At 41.8% G+C, this 17,159-nt stretch overlaps 1 protein-coding gene and 1 pseudogene across 1 annotated transcript; both read left to right on the top strand.

The window, feature by feature from the left end:
- Nucleotides 1-6,732: 6,732 nt before the first annotated feature.
- LOC131013539 (receptor-like protein 34) lies at nt 6,733-11,267 on the top strand (annotated as a pseudogene).
- A 6-nt stretch (nt 11,268-11,273) lies between these two features.
- On the top strand, nt 11,274-13,990 carry LOC131013548 (receptor-like protein 7). Its single transcript, XM_057941670.1, has one exon. It carries the CDS (start codon nt 11,315-11,317, stop codon nt 13,988-13,990), a length of 2,676 nt encoding a protein of 891 aa, XP_057797653.1. The 5' UTR covers nt 11,274-11,314.
- The last annotated feature ends 3,169 nt before the right edge of the window (nt 13,991-17,159 follow it).

Here is a 17,159-nt window from a genome sequence, read left to right on the forward strand (position 1 = left end):
ACTTTTGGAATACTAGCAGAGATAACGTGCTATTAATTAATAGATACTTTATAAGTGCAATAGTCTTTCTAGTGGCTTATTTAAAGCCACTTGCACAAGTTTGTAGAAAACACAAATCACAATACTATCAATTAATAGCCTCTTCATCACAATGCTTCCAAAGTTGTTCTTCGTCATTTCTACACTAATTTCCTCCTTCATTTTCACTACTCATTCTTACAATACCCAATGTCTTCACCATCTGAAAATCTTGTTGCTTCAACTCAAGGATGAGTTGAGCTTCAATTCTTCTCTTTCAAAAAAATTGGTGCGATGGAATGAAAGGGATTGACTCATCCTAAAACACCTAACGGATGGACTCGAATTTATACGAGGTCGTCCTAGGGTGGTAAGGTGACTCAAGTCGTCTCACAAGGAAGACTTAGCAGGGCTCTAATCGTATTGCTCACAAGAAACTTAAAAGAAATCTAAACACTCTAATCGGGTAATTGGGTCTGTCACTAACTCGCTCTCTAATCACCAAGGCATAAACAGAAAGAAACAATAAACATTAACTAATGTAGAAAACATATAAGAACTAAGGACATGCGATTGAACATTAAACCGATTACTAAGGTTTAACCTAAAGCTTTAAACAAACGATCATATTAATAACCTTCAATCAATTTAAACCAAAAGCATGAAAACTAAATCAATCATCCGATTCAAGTACAATGAAACCTAAATCACCATAAAAGAAATCTCTAAACATTCACCAACAAGAAGGGAAAAACGTAAGCAATAGCAACGAACTACGAATCACGTAGATTATCTAAACTCAACAACAATGATCTCCAATCATGACATTCATCAAAACACAAACAAAGATGCAAATATACCAAGGATTCATAAAACCAAGAGAATCTAGAATCAACAACAATAATCTTCAATCATCACATTAATCAAAAGCATAAAACACAAAACTCAATTAATCAAAGGATTCATATAACCAAGAGAATATAGAATCAACAACAATGATCTTCAATCATCATATTCATCAAAGACAAGAAACAAAAACTCAAATAACCAAAGGATTCATAAAACAAAGAGAATCAAAGGAGTTCTTACAAAATTAAGCAATCCAATGAGTCCAAGATGTTCTTGATGTTTCTAACTCCCCTAAAACTGAAGAAAAACTAAGAGAAATCGTCTATGGGCTGCTGGGGACGAAAGTCCTTTAAATAGAAACCCTAGGGATGGGTTTTAAACTAAAAAAAGATGTTGTCGGATCTGCACAGAGGCGGCGGCGCCGTGACACGGCGGCGCCGTGTGCCCCCTTCGCAGTTTGGGCACGGCGGCCGCCGTCACACGGCGCCCGCCGTCCACTGCAATGCGCAGCGGTTTTGTTTTGGCCCGTTCTCCCTCGTTTCAAGTCGGATTTTGGATCCGTTTTCGCCTACGAACTCGTATCGAGACGAACTTCGATTCTTCTTCAAACCAATCAACTAAATTCTGACTTTATTTTTGTCCACATATCAATCAATTTGAGCACAAAATCCTGAGACAACAAAATTAGCACAAAAGCTCAAATCATTCAACTCTTAAGTGAAAGAGACCAAAATAAAAGTCAATATAAGACGTAAACACCCACAAATTCATCACAAAATAGGGCTAAACAACCCCCCCACACTTAAATCCTTGCTTGTCCTCAAGCAACAATCACAACATCGAAAGAAAATCCACAAGCGATTCTTCTCACCAAGCAAAACACCAACCAATCCAAGTCTTTCAAGATATCAATGTCCCCAATCAAGTGTTCAAAGTTAAGGTTTAAGATGCAACAACAAGATGATACCACTCGATCCGATCAGACCCAATTCTCCGCTAGAGGTGAATTTCCTAATGCAATTTCCTTTATAATCATATCTCCATCCTTTTTCACATTTTTTTTTTCATTTTTTCGCATTTCACTTCTCTTTTTTTTTTTTTTTTTTTTTGGGGTCAAGTTGTTTTCGCTCTTAATAGATAAGCCGAAAATCACGAGATTGAACTTTTGAAGGTGATCCAAAATGTTCTCGTGTGGTTTCTCATGCTCATAATGAAGCCATCAGGGGAGCAGAGACCCAGAGCTATCAAAAACTCAACAACCAACCAAACACTTCAACACAGAGAATGATATTAGGAATTTGCACTGAAAACACTCCCCCTAGCATCTACCGGACAAATCACGTCAAAAGTTGCTCATCAGGGTGCTTCACCAAAACCTTAAACTAATTACACTTCATTGGGAACAAATCAATCATGAAAGACAAGGATAACAAACAACACAGACACAGTCCAGAATCGCCAATGAACCACTATCAACATGCGATGCACTTAAGAACGAGCAAGAAAACAAGACAAGGGGACCATTCGCCCCAACACAAGAAAGCCCAAGAACACAACAAGAAAACACCCACAGGAATTACAAATACCAACAAACACCCCACACTTAAAATCTGGCACTGTCCTCAGTGCAAACAAAAAGAGGGGTGAAAGAGGAAACTTCCCTAAATACCGATCCAGTGGTGAGTCTGTAGTGTCCCACGATGTCTGCCCAACTCTCATCCCTAGAACAGACAATCTCCAACGCAACAACCTGCACCAACAACAGAAGCAACAAAACATAACACAAACAAAACGAAAGAAAAACGAAACAAGAAAAAGCAAGAAAACATGGGTTGCCTCCCATGCAGCGCTAGTTTTTAAGTCGCCAGCCCGACTAAGAGAACCCCCTTAACCAAAATCCGATTGAAGCTCCAGCTGCCTTAGCGTCCTTGTAAACACATCTTCTTGAATTGCAGCTGTGGGTCCTCCACATAAGTGCTCCATGCTCATATCCTTGGATGGCCCTCTATCCACACATCCAACGAGATTGCGTAACCTAACCTCATCAAGCTTTTCTTCCAATAACAAGGCACACAGAAGGCCTTGCTCTTTATCATCTTCCTCTTGCAGCTTATCCAGAAATTCCTGCTCAATGTCAGCCTCGTCCTGCAAATTAGCAAGGAATTCCTCCACAATCTCGTCCTCCTCCTGTAACTTATCAAGAAAATCCTGCACAATACAGTCCTCATCCAAAACATCAAATGTTTCAACATAAGAGCAGATTTGAATTAAGGAAGTTGGGGGTAGTAGGTTTTTTATCAAAAGCTGAGAATGTTACAGCTCTACCTGCCCCTGCCATACTTACAGTTCCCGTACCCACATCAATGCGAGTATGGGTGGTAGCCATAAAGGGTCGGCCAAGTAGCACGAGATGCCCATTCTCGCCTCTAATCCCTTTTCCCTCATCAAGGACAACAAAATCAACCAAGACACTAATCCCCCTAACAACCACCTCAACATCCTCAACAAGGCCCCGTGGGCTACTAATAGAGCCGTCAGCTAGCTCTATCTTCATATTCGTGCATTTCAGCCTTTTATTACCCAATTTCTCAAAAATATCAAACGGCATCAAATTGACTGCCGCGCCCAAATCAAGCATTCCAAACACCTTTTCAACCCCACCTAAGCTAATATCAAAAATAAAGCTACCTGGATCTCCTTGCTTGGGTGGTGGTTGGTCTAGTGCAACAGTGACGGGTGGCAGTGGCTCATTGGGGCATTGGGTAGCCTTGATTGCCTGCACAGTTTTGCTTCTCCATCTCCCCATGGTTATTGGGGCCTTGTCCTTGACTACCTCAACGGCATGAGCTTGATGCGGCTGTTTGTCCTGGTTCGGGAACTTTCCGGTCGGCTGTTCTTGCTGCAGCTGATTTAGGGCTCCTGTTAGTTGCCCAACTGTAGTCTCGAGGCGCTTGATGGTAGCACTCTGAGACTCCATGTTCTGTTTGGTCATCTCCATGAAGGACTGCATGGTGTCCTCGAGAGACGGCTTCTGCGATTGAGCTTGCTTCTGAAACTGTTGGGGGGCATTCTGGTATTGCTGCTGCTGCTGAAAATTCCCTTGTTGCATAGGGAACTGTTGATACTGCTGATACTGCGGGGGCTGCTGCTGCTGATAAGCTTGAGTGTAGTTCTGCTGCTGAGCTCTCCAACCCGAATTGGAGCTTTGTTGCCCTTGATTAAAGATAGGCCTCTGTTCAAACTGAGGCCTCCCCGGATAGCTCTGAGCAGCATAGACCTCTGTTTCTCCTTCAGGTGTGAATCCCCCCATGCGATGGCACGCGTTGGTTCCATGACCAAAATCGCCACATATTCCACATCCTTCTGCTGGTGGCGCGTGAACTGGTGGGGCTTCTGCCTGGCTCATCTTGAGGTGCTGAACTTGCCTCATCAATTCTGCTACTTGCTTCTGCAGCTCATTATTTGGGGCTACGGCATTGGCTTCGACCCTCCTTCCTCTAACTGATTTCTGTTGAGAACTCGCTGCAAGTGTGTTGAAAATCTCCTTGAGCTCATCAGGTGTCTTCCGGGCAATGTTGCCCCCTGCTGTACTGTCCACCATAAATTGTGCCGTCTGAATCAATCCGTCATAGAAAAACTGCATCAACATGACGGATGCTAACTGGTGCTGTGGGCACTGGCGGAGGAGCTCTTGGAATCTCTCCCAAGCCTCGTGGAAAGGCTCGTCAGCTCCTTGCATGAAGTTCATTATTTGGCTCCTAATCTCCTGTGTCTTGTGGCTAGGATAGTACTTGAGCATGAACTTCTCACATGCCTCTCCCCATGTGGTGATGGAGTTCGGCGGCAGGGACAGTAACCACGTCCTAGCTCGGTCCTTGAGTGCATAAGGTAAGCACTTGAGTCTCAACTGATCCTCGGTGAGTCCCGACAGGGGGAAGGTTTGCACTTGAGAGCAGAAGTCACGGATGAACTGCAAGGCGTCCTCACTGGGCATCCCATGAAAGAGCGGCAGCAAGTTTGAGTCGTTGGGCTTCAGATTATAATTCCGGACCGCCGTGGGAAACACTATTGCAGACGTGCTAGTGTTCCCGATAACAGGCCTGGAAAAATCCCCCATATACTGTACGTTCTGCTCTGCCATGTTTTCTTGGTCAGGATTAGGCCGAACTTCTTCTTCTCCTTCCGAGTGCAAAGGAGGTGTATCCTTGATGGCTTCCAGAATGGGATTGGAAGCGATTCTCTCGTCACGTTCTCCCTCTTGAGACTGTGATTCCACAAAGTTCCTCGAACTGGACTCGAATTCCTCCTCCAGGTTTAAAAGGACCTCACGAGGTCGGTGAATGTTGTCAAAGTAAGGCACTAGCTTTCTCTTCAAGCTACGGCGACCTTGCATACACAACACTAGCAAACCAAATCAAACGCACCGGAGGGAGAAAATAACCAAGTCAAAAGAAAGAAACAAAAATAAACACGGAAAACAATGCAACACAATTAAATGCCTAAAGCCTTCCCCGGCAACGGCGCCAAAATTTGACTCATCCTAAAACACCTAACGGATGGACTCGAATTTATACGAGGTCGTCCTAGGGTGGTAAGGTGACTCAAGTCGTCTCACAAGGAAGACTTAGCAGGGCTCTAATCGTATTGCTCACAAGAAACTTAAAAGAAATCTAAACACTCTAATCGGGTAATTGGGTCTGTCACTAACTCGCTCTCTAATCACCAAGGCATAAACAGAAAGAAACAATAAACATTAACTAATGTAGAAAACATATAAGAACTAAGGACATGCGATTGAACATTAAACCGATTACTAAGGTTTAACCTAAAGCTTTAAACAAACGATCATATTAATAACCTTCAATCAATTTAAACCAAAAGCATGAAAACTAAATCAATCATCCGATTCAAGTACAATGAAACCTAAATCACCATAAAAGAAATCTCTAAACATTCACCAACAAGAAGGGAAAAACGTAAGCAATAGCAACGAACTACGAATCACGTAGATTATCTAAACTCAACAACAATGATCTCCAATCATGACATTCATCAAAACACAAACAAAGATGCAAATATACCAAGGATTCATAAAACCAAGAGAATCTAGAATCAACAACAATAATCTTCAATCATCACATTAATCAAAAGCATAAAACACAAAACTCAATTAATCAAAGGATTCATATAACCAAGAGAATATAGAATCAACAACAATGATCTTCAATCATCATATTCATCAAAGACAAGAAACAAAAACTCAAATAACCAAAGGATTCATAAAACAAAGAGAATCAAAGGAGTTCTTACAAAATTAAGCAATCCAATGAGTCCAAGATGTTCTTGATGTTTCTAACTCCCCTAAAACTGAAGAAAAACTAAGAGAAATCGTCTATGGGCTGCTGGGGACGAAAGTCCTTTAAATAGAAACCCTAGGGATGGGTTTTAAACTAAAAAAAGATGCTGTCGGATCTGCACAGAGGCGGCGGCGCCGTGACACGGCGGCGCCGTGTGCCCCCTTCGCAGTTTGGGCACGGCGGCCGCCGTCACACGGCGCCCGCCGTCCACTGCAATGCGCAGCGGTTTTGTTTTGGCCCGTTCTCCCTCGTTTCAAGTCGGATTTTGGATCCGTTTTCGCCTACGAACTCGTATCGAGACGAACTTCGATTCTTCTTCAAACCAATCAACTAAATTCTGACTTTATTTTTGTCCACATATCAATCAATTTGAGCACAAAATCCTGAGACAACAAAATTAGCACAAAAGCTCAAATCATTCAACTCTTAAGTGAAAGAGACCAAAATAAAAGTCAATATAAGACGTAAACACCCACAAATTCATCACAAAATAGGGCTAAACAGGGATGAGTGCTGCAAGTGGCCCGGTGTGGACTGTGATGCTGCTGGCTATGTTGTTAGTTTGTAGCTCGATAATGAGTCCATTATTTATGGTGGAATGGAGGATTCATCGAGTCTGTTCAGACTTGTGCATCTGCAGAAGCTAAATCTAGCCCACAATTTTTTCAACTACACTCCCATCCCGAAAGGTATTCACAATCTCACCTATTTGACACACTTGAATTTATCCCATGCTCGATTTGGTGGGCAGGTTCCCGCTGAAATTTCTTCCTTGAGGAGGTTGGTTAGTCTCGATATCTCCTATGATTATATATTTGTGAAACTGGAGATGCTTGTCCGAAATCTAACAGGGCTTAGAGAGCTCTATCTTGATGATGTGAATGTTAATTCCTCTCATGAGAGGAGAAAATGGGGCCACATTATATCATCATATTTACCCAACCTCACTGCGTTGAGCTTATATGGTTGTGGTTTGTCTGGCCCTTTAGATAAGTCCTTTTCGCAACTCCATTCCCTTTCCATCCTTCAACTAGATTTTAACGATCTTTCAACAGAACTTCCAGACTTGTCCGCCAATTTTCCAAGTTTGACCACCTTGACTCTTTATAACTGCAGTTTGAAGGGTTCGATTCCACCCACCTTTGCTAACCTAACCAACCTGATTCGTCTCGATTTGTCAAGAAACTTCTTCACAGGCTCACTTTCTTCTATGCTGTTTGAAGGTCTTTCCAATCTTGTTTATTTAGATTTGTCATATAATTCATTCTCTGACAACATTCCCCACTCTCTCTTTGCTCTCCCTTCATTGTTGGAACTTGATCTTAGCTACAATCAGTTTAATGGCACTTTTCAACTGGACAACATTCTCTAACCCGACTTGATCTATCTTACAATAGATTGTCAGTAGATGTTGGCAACCTCAATTCAACTTCATATGGAAGTCTCCAACTAAAAGTGTTAAGACTAGCTTTATGTAATTTGTCCCATTTTCCTAGTTGGATTTGGGGAACACAACTTGGGGAATTGGACCTCTCTTATAATCTTCTAACAGATTTGCAAAAGCCTTACCATATCCCTGCTTCTCTTGGAGTCCTATTATTGCAGTCTAACCAGCTCAAGGGTGTTGAAATTGTGTTAAAAATGAAAGTGGGGATTTTTGTCCCACATTGGTTTTGCTATCAAAGTAGGTGGAGACCCTTAGGTTATTTAAGGAGTTCCAAGGTCTTTGATACAATTACACCAATCACTACCTTTAGTCTTGTGATTACTTCTAGTTTGAAATTCCTTGCTCTTTGTTTTAGAGGGGTGAGAGGTTTTCAAAGGCTTGTAAGAGTGTAGTGGTTGTGAGTCGAGAGGGTGAGAAATACTGTGTGATTGTAGAAATTTATCATATAGTAATTTTTCAGTGTGTCGTGGTTTTTCTCCGGATTTGGAGTTTCCACGTTAAATTCTTGTGTTGTTAAATTGTGTCTATTTTTATTCTTATTTCTTGCTTCTACCAAGTTTGGATGGGGAACTGATTTCCCAACAATTGGTATCAGAGCCTGGCTGAGGTCTCTTGATATTCCAAGTATGCTCTGTGGTTGCAGCATTGTCTGATCTTCCACATCAGAAAGGATTTCTTGAGAAAGATCCGGGCGGGGTGTCTCTTGCGAGACGGCTGTTCATTTTGGTGGAGAAGCGGTACGTCAAGTCAACTTCAAGTCCAAATGAAGTTCGACGTGGAGAAATTCGATGGAATAATAAATTTTGGCTTGTGGCAAGTGCAAGTCAAAGATGCGCTGATACAATCTGGGTTACACAAGGCCCTGAAGGAAGTCCGGGTGCAGTCAAAAAGCCCGGTGCAGATGATGACGCAAACAACAAGTCCGGTATGAGTGATGAAGATTGGGAGGATCTGGATCTGAAGGCGGCAAGCACAATTCGTCTCTGCTTGGCCAAGAATGTACTTGCAAATGTACATGGGATTTCGAGTGCGAAGGAGCTTTGGGAAAAGCTGGAAGCTCTGTACCAAGCAAAAGGCATCTCGAATCGGTTGTATTTGAAGGAACAATTTCATACCTTACGGATGGATGAAGGTGTGAAGATTTCAGATCACTTGAGTATTCTCAAGGGCATTATCTCTGAACTGGAGAGTATTGGAGCGAAAATTGAAGATGAGGATAAGGCGTTGAGACTCATCTTGTCTCTTCCACGTTCCTATGAACACATGAAGCCAATATTAGTTTATGGGAAGGAAACTCTGGTCTTTGCTGAAGTCACGGGCAAACTTCTTTTGGAAGAAAGAAGGCTGATGAGTGAAGGACGTCCTTCATCGGAAAATTCAGCAATGGTGGCCTTTAGCAGAGGGAGGAAGAAAAACTCCAAGGGCGTTGTTTGTTGGAGGTGCGGAAAACCCGGCCATACGAAGCGAAACTGTCCAGGTGGAGCTTGTCAAGGTGGAGCGGATTCGGCAGAAAGCTCCGAACAAACAGCTAACATCGTGTTTGATGATGTCCTTTGAGGACATGAATATCCTTATGGCATGTCCAATGGCCATGATAGAGGATGTGACGATGTTAGTTGGACCACATGTGCATGGTTTTTTGGCATGGATGCAGGTGTGTGGTGAAAAGTATGTCGATGGCTGATGACTTCTAGGAGGGCCAAAAGCTAGAAGGTTGCACCAAAAATTTCAGCAAGGTTTTTTCGACATGTGCCGAAGTAAAATTCTTAGAATGGTTTATTCTAAGTGTTCTACTCATTTGGTGGAGTAGGTTTATTCTCTTTTGAGGATGATGGTTCTTTGTGATAAGAATCATAATTGTCGGTGAAGACAATGGCGTTTTTTCTTTCATTTTTAACAAGGTGGAGATTGTTGGAATTGTGTTAAAAATGAAAGTGGGGATTTTTGTCCCACATTGGTTTTGCTATCAAAGTAGGTGGAGACCCTTAGGTTATTTAAGGAGTTCCAAGGTCTTTGATACAATTACACCAATCACTACCTTTAGTCTTGTGATTACTTCTAGTTTGAAATTCCTTGCTCTTTGTTTTAGAGGGGTGAGAGGTTTTCAAAGGCTTGTAAGAGTGTAGTGGTTGTGAGTCGAGAGGGTGAGAAATACTGTGTGATTGTAGAAATTTATCATATAGTAATTTTTCAGTGTGTCGTGGTTTTTCTCCGGATTTGGAGTTTCTACGTTAAATTCTTGTGTTGTTAAATTGTGTCTATTTTTATTCTTATTTCTTGCTTCTACCAAGTTTGGATGGGGAACTGATTTCCCAACAAAGGGTGAGCTGTACCTGCCCATTCCACCGGCGTCTCAACTCTCGTACTTGTCTCTTGCTAATAACAGTTTAAGTGGATCGATTCCAACCTCCCTTTGCAGTGCCACGAGCCGCCTTGTTCTTGATTTGTCTGGCAATAGATTAAGTGGCAGCATACCCCCTTGCTTACTTGAAAACATTTCAGACTTAGATCTAAGCCAAAACAACATCAGCGGTAGTATTCCAGATAATTTTCCTATGTATTGTTCCCTAATATATTTGGATCTCAGCAGTAATACTTTAGAAGGGAAAATCCCAAAGTCCCTTGAAAGATGCGAAGGGTTGGAGTTCATGAATGTTGGGAACAACAACATCACTGACAGTTTCCCGTGCATGCTATCATCCACATGGTTGCGAGTTCTTGTTATGCACTCGAACAGGTTCCATGGGGAAGTAAGGTGTCAAAACATGAGCTGGCCAGATCTCCAAATTCTTGATATATCTTCCAATCAGTTCAGCGGAAATCTGGAATCAATAAACTTTTCTAGTTGGAAGACAATGATGCTACAGAGTGGTGAACCCAATTCACCTTTCCAGTACTCACAATTGTGGAGTTCATTAAGCATCACATTAATCATGAAAGGGAGAAATTCAGAGTATCACGAGATTTGGACAGAGTTTCGTATCATTGATTTCTCTTGCAATAATTTCGGAGGAGAGATACCAAATGCAATGGTTGATCTTACCTCACTTCATCAGCTCAACCTCTCCCACAATGCCCTCAATGGAAGCATCCCAAACTCATTTGGTCAGTTGAGTAATCTCGAATCACTCGACCTCTCTGTAAATCGACTCATCGGGCCAATACCAGTGGAGCTTGCAGGGCTCACATTCCTTTCATTCTTGAATCTGTCCTACAATAAGCTGGTTGGAGAGATCCCAAATGGGCGTCAGTTACAAACATTTTCAGCTGATTCCTTCAAAGGAAATGCGGGGTTGTGTGGTTTCAATCTCAACATAAGCTGCAGTACTGATAGTGATGACAGTGATCATTTGTGGCCAGAAGAAGATGAAAACGGGGAAGAGAAGAGTGAGATCGAGTGGGAGTATGTATCTTCTGCGCTTGGTTATGTTGTGGGATTAGGAAGCATTGCATGGACGCTTTTATGCCGCAGAAGCTTCAGAGAAAGATATTTCGAGAAAATAGAAGAGATTGTTGACAAGATTTTCTACGAGAGAGCCAGGAGAAGAAGACATGAAAGAAGAAGAAAAAGAGTAGAGATGAGAAAAGAGATTAGGAGAAAACACAAATCACAACACTATCAATTAATAGCCTCTTCATCACAATGCTTCCAAAGTTGTTCTTCGTCATTTCTACACTAATTTCCTCCTTCATTTTCACTACTCATTCTTATAATACCCAATGTCTTCACCATCAGAAAATCTTGTTGCTTCAACTCAAGGATGAGTTGAGCTTCAATTCTTCTCGTTCAACAAAATTGGTGCGATGGAATCAAAGTGATGAGTGCTGCAAGTGGCCCGGTGTGGACTGTGATGCTGCTGGCTACGTCGTTAGTTTGCAGCTCGATCGTGAGTTCATTTCTGGTGGAATCGCGGATTCATCGAGTCTCTTCAGACTTGTGCATCTGCAGAAGCTAAATCTAGCCCACAATTATTTCAACTACACTCCCATCCCGAAAGGTATTCACAATCTCACCTATTTGACACACTTGAATTTATCCCATGCTGGATTTGGTGGGCAGGTTCCCGCTGAAATTTCTTCCTTGAGGAGGTTGGTTAGTCTCGATATCTCCAATTGGTATTGGGGATCTGTAAGTCTAATTGAGCTCCCAAATTTGGAGTTGTTTGTACAAAACCTAACAGGGCTTAGAGAGCTCTATCTTGATGGTGTGAATGTTACTTCCTCTCATGAGAGGAGAAAATGGAGCCACATTATATCATCATATTTACCCAACCTCACCGCCTTGAGCTTGAGTGGTTGTGGTTTGTCTGGCCCTTTAACTAAGTCCTTTGGGCAACTCCATTCCCTTTCCATCCTTCAACTAGATTTTAACGATCTTGGGACAGAACTTCCAGACTTGTTCGCCAATTTTCCAAGTTTGACCACTTTCTCTCTTTTTAACTGCGGTTTGAAGGGTTCGATTCCACCCACCTTTGCTAACCTAACCAAGCTGATTCGTCTCGATTTGTCATTTAACTTCTTCACAGGCTCACTTTCTTCTATGCTGTTTGAAGGTCTTTCCAATCTAGTTTATTTAGATTTGGGGAGAAATTCATTCTCTGGTAATATTCCCCACTCTCTCTTGGCTCTCCCTTCATTGTTGGAACTTGATCTTAGCAGCAATCAGTTTAATGGCACTTTTCAACTGGACAAGTTTCTAAGTCTTGCCAATCTAACCCTACTTGATCTATCTGACAATAGATTGTCGGTAGATGTTGGGAACCTCAATTCAACTTCATATGGAAGTCTCCAACTAAAAGAGTTAAGACTAGCTTCATGTAACTTGTCCCATTTTCCTAATTTCACCAATAATTTGGATATGGAAATAGTGGACCTCTCAAACAATCGGATTGGTGGGGAGATACCTAGTTGGATTTGGGGAACACAACTTTGGTATTTGGACCTCTCTTATAATCTTCTAACAGATCTGCAAAAGCCTTACCATATCCCTGCTTCTCTTCGATACATATACTTGCACTCTAACCAGCTCAAGGGTGAGTTGCATCTGACCATTCCACCTGCGTCTCAACTCTCGTACTTGTCTCTTGCTAATAACAGTGTAAGTGGATCCATTCCAACCTCCCTCTGCAGTGCCACGAGCCTCAACTCTCTTGATTTCTCTGGCAATAGATTAAGTGGCAGCATACCCCCTTGCTTACTTGAAAACATTTCAGACTTAGATCTAAGCCAAAACAACATCAGCGGTAGCATTCCAGATAATTTTCCTATGCTTTGTAGGCTACAATATTTGGATCTTAACAATAATACTTTAGAAGGGAAAATCCCAAAGTCCCTTGAAAGATGCGAGCGGTTGCAGTTCATAAATGTTGGGAACAACAACATCACTGACAGTTTCCCATGCATGCTATCATCGATGTTGCGAGTTCTTGTTTTGCACTCTAACAGATTCTATGGGGAAGTAAGATGTCACAACATGAGCTGGGAAGATCTCCAAATTCTAGATATATCTTCCAATCAGTTCAGTGGAAATCTGGAATCGATAAACTTTTATAGTTGGAAGACAATGATGCTACAGATTGATGAACAATTGAGGTACGCCAATTCAGTTGTCTATTACTCAGAATTATGGAGTTCATTAAGCATCACATTAATCATGAAAGGGACAAATTCAGAGTATCACACGATTTGGCCAGAGTTTGGTATCATTGATTTCTCTTGCAATAATTTCGGAGGAGAGATACCAAATGCAATTGGTGATCTTACCTTACTTCATCAGCTCAACTTCTCCCACAATGCCCTCAATGGAAGCATCCCAAACTCATTTGGTCAGTTGAGGAATCTCGAATCACTCGACCTCTCTGTGAATCGACTCATCGGCCCAATACCAGTGGAGCTTGCAGGGCTCACATTTCTTCAAGTCCTGAATCTCTCCTACAATAAGTTGGTTGGAGAGATCCCAAATGGGCGTCAGTTACAAACATTTTCAGCTGATTCCTTCAAAGGAAATGCGGGGTTGTGTGGTTTCAATCTCAACATAAGTTGCAGTGATAGTGATGACAGTGATCATTTGTCGCCAGAAGAAGATGAAAACGGGGAAGAGAAGAGTGAGATCGAGTGGGAGTATGTATCTTCTGCGCTTGGTTATGTTGTGGGATTAGGAAGCATTGCATGGACGCTTTTATGCCGCAGAAGCTTCAGAGAAAGATATTTCGAGAAAATAGAAGAGATTGTTGACAAGATTTTCTACAAGAGAGCCAGGAGAAGAAGACATGAAAGAAGAAGAAGACAAGATTTTCATTCCCAACTCCCAACTTGCTGAAACCGATGCCAATTAAGTATGTATGAATTAATCCTCTAGTCTTTTGCTTATATTATCAACATTGAATAATGACCAAGTTTTAAATTTGTTAATGCAGTCGCTTTCAAAGTGCAGCAGAGTGGAATGTTTGCTGGAGTAAACTGTTGGAATATAAGAATATATAATGGAGAATTTATTTAATTGGTAGGAGGAAATTTGGAGAAATTGGTTGTGGACGTGTGTGTGCTTGAGAATTTGAGTGGGAGGATTGGAGTTTGCTAACACAATCTTTTCTTCAATTCACTTCATTCTTAACTTTCTTTCTTCCTTACTTTTTCTAGAATTCTCTATATTTTTCTTTTAAAATATCTTGATTCTAGATATTTCTAATACAAATATCTTCACTTACTTTTTCTAGAATTCTCTATATTTTTCTTTTAAAATATCTTCACTCAAAAAATCAAGTTTATTTTTATATTCCAACACTCCCCCTTAAACTTGATTTTTCGTTCCAAGCAAACTTCTGAATTTGGCGAAATCCTTTCACGACGTGCCTTGCTTTATATCTTTCAACTTCACCTTTGGAATTCTTCTTAACCTTATGCACCCACTTGACTCCAATGGCCTTGTGCCTTTCCGGTAGTGTCACGAGCTCACACGTATTATTCTTGTTTATAGCTTTGATCTCTTCGTCCATTGCAACTCGCCAATTTTCACTATTTGCTGCTTTAGGTTCATAATCAGCAGATAGGCAAAACAAGGTGAGATCTTCTAACCTTTCAGTGTCTTCATATATCTCATCCAAATTCCTTGCTCGTGGTGTGGCTCTTTCATTTAAGAAAGATGGTGGTGAGTCTTCAGTGACTGGCACTGGTGAAGCTGGTGGAGTCACTGGCTCTTGTTGGACTTCTCCAACTTGCTCTTCTGCTCTTTGTTCTTCTAACTGTGGGATGTAGGTGAAGTCACCGCTGGAGCTGAAATCCCAGACTCCTTCTTCGTCGAACTCCACGTCTCGACTTATCACTGTTTTCTTGGTATTTGGATTATATAACTTATAGCTTTTAGAGTTAGAGTCGTACCCGATAAAGATGAATGCTTCACTTTTATCGTCGAGCTTCTTCCTTCTCTCATCTGGTACGTGCACGTAGGCTTTGCTCCCAAATACCTTTAGGTGGGAAATTCCTGGCTTTCTCCCGCTCCAGGCTTCTTGTGGAGTCATTCCCCACACACTCCTTGTCGGCGATCGGTTGGATAGGTACACCGCGCACGCCACTGCTTCGGCCCAAAACTCTTTAGGCTGATTTTTCGTCTTTAGCATGCTCCTCGCCATCTCCATGATTGTCCTATTTTTTCTTTCCCCCACTCCATTTTGTTGGGGGGATCTCGAAATTGTCAGGGGCCGCCGAATTCCATTTACTTCGCAGAATTCTAGAAACTCCTTTGACGTGAATTCTCCGCCTCGATCGGACATCATGGCCTTGATTTGTCGTCCGCTCTCCTTCTCGACGGCAACTTTGAATTTCTTGAATGCATCAAATACTTCTGACTTCTGCTTCAAGAAATATACCCACGTTTTTCTAGAAAAATCATCAATGAATAGCAGAAAATAATTATTTTTACTGAGGGAGCTTGGATTTATCGGCCCACACACGTCAGCATGAATCAACTCCAGTGGCTTTTGAGCTCTTGAGCTTGACTCCTTTGGGAACGGCTTTCTGAACTGCTTCCCGAGTAGACAACCTTCGCAAAGTTGATCGGGATGTTTGATGGATGGTAAACCTCTCACCATCTCTTTCTTTGATAACAACTCCAAACCACCAAAGTTCAAGTGCCCAAACCGAAGATGCCACAACCAAGACTTATCTTGGTAACATGCTTTCAGGCATTTTGCCACATCATTTCTAATATTTAATAGAAACATTCTATTTTTCGACATTGGCACCTTGGCAATAAGATTATTTTTGTCATCTCTTATTGAAAGGTTATAATCTCTCATGTGAATATCATAACCTTTCTCTAAGAGTTGTCCCAAACTCAAGATATTATTTTTCATATTGGGCACGTAATAAACATTGGAAATAAATTCATGATTTCCATTCTTCAAGCGGATTAAAATTTTTCCTTTTCCTTTAACTGGAATTTTAGATTCATCACCAAAGGAGACGTTGCCACTTACCGACTCATCGAGCTCCACAAACATATTTCTTTTCCCGCACATGTGATTGCTAGCACCAGTGTCGAGGTACCACGTGTCATCTTGTCTTCCAGCTTCTCCTTTATATGCCAGAAGCACACTACCAATATCTTGATTTGTACTTTCGGCGTAATTGGCCTTCTTTTCAATCCTTACTTTTTCACTTCTGCACTCAGAAGCATAGTGCCCAAATTTATGGCAATTATAACACTTTATCGAAGATTTATCGTACCTCGACTGCGGGTTGCTCCTTCCCCGACCACTTGTAAACTCATTTCTTTCAGCACTGTTGACGAAGCCTCTTCGTCCTCGTCCACGTCCACGTCCACGGCCTCTGCCTCGATCTTGTCCTTGGCCACGTCCTCTCCCGGATTGTCCATGGCCATTGCTCGGACCTTCATCTTTATCTTTTGAGCTTACTTGCATTTTTAAAAGTTGCTCTGAAATTTCTTGCTTCTTCTTTTGCTTATGCTCATATGCTTGCAACGATCCCAACAAGAGATCGATCGTCATCTCCTCCAAATTTTTAGTTTCTTCGATCGTCACCACAGTGTGCTCAAATTTTGAGGTTAGTGACCGCAATATTTTCTCCATAATTCTTACATCCTCCAATTTTTCACCATTTCTTTTCATTTGATTAGACACCGCCAAGACTCTTGAAAAATAATCCGAAATCGATTCGGACTCTTTCATATGCAAAGACTCAAACTCTCCTCTTAAAGTTTGAAGTCGTACCTTTTTTACTTGCGCCGCTCCTTTGCACGCGTTCTGGAGCTTCTCCCACGCTTCTTTGGCGGTGCTCGCGTTCGAGATTTTCTCGAAATCATCGTCCCCTAGCGCTTGATAAATGAGACAGAGAGCCTTCTTGTCTCTCTTTCTCGCGTCTCGCAATCTATCCTTTTGTTGTTGGGATAGTGCGGCCTCGTCCCGCGGCTCCTCGTAGCCGTTCTCCACGATCTCCCAAACGTCGTAGGCTAGCGCCTTCATCTTGATGCT

Source organism: Salvia miltiorrhiza, chromosome 1 (genome assembly GCF_028751815.1).
Source record: "Salvia miltiorrhiza cultivar Shanhuang (shh) chromosome 1, IMPLAD_Smil_shh, whole genome shotgun sequence".
In the NCBI taxonomy this organism is placed as follows: Eukaryota; Viridiplantae; Streptophyta; class Magnoliopsida; order Lamiales; family Lamiaceae; genus Salvia; species Salvia miltiorrhiza.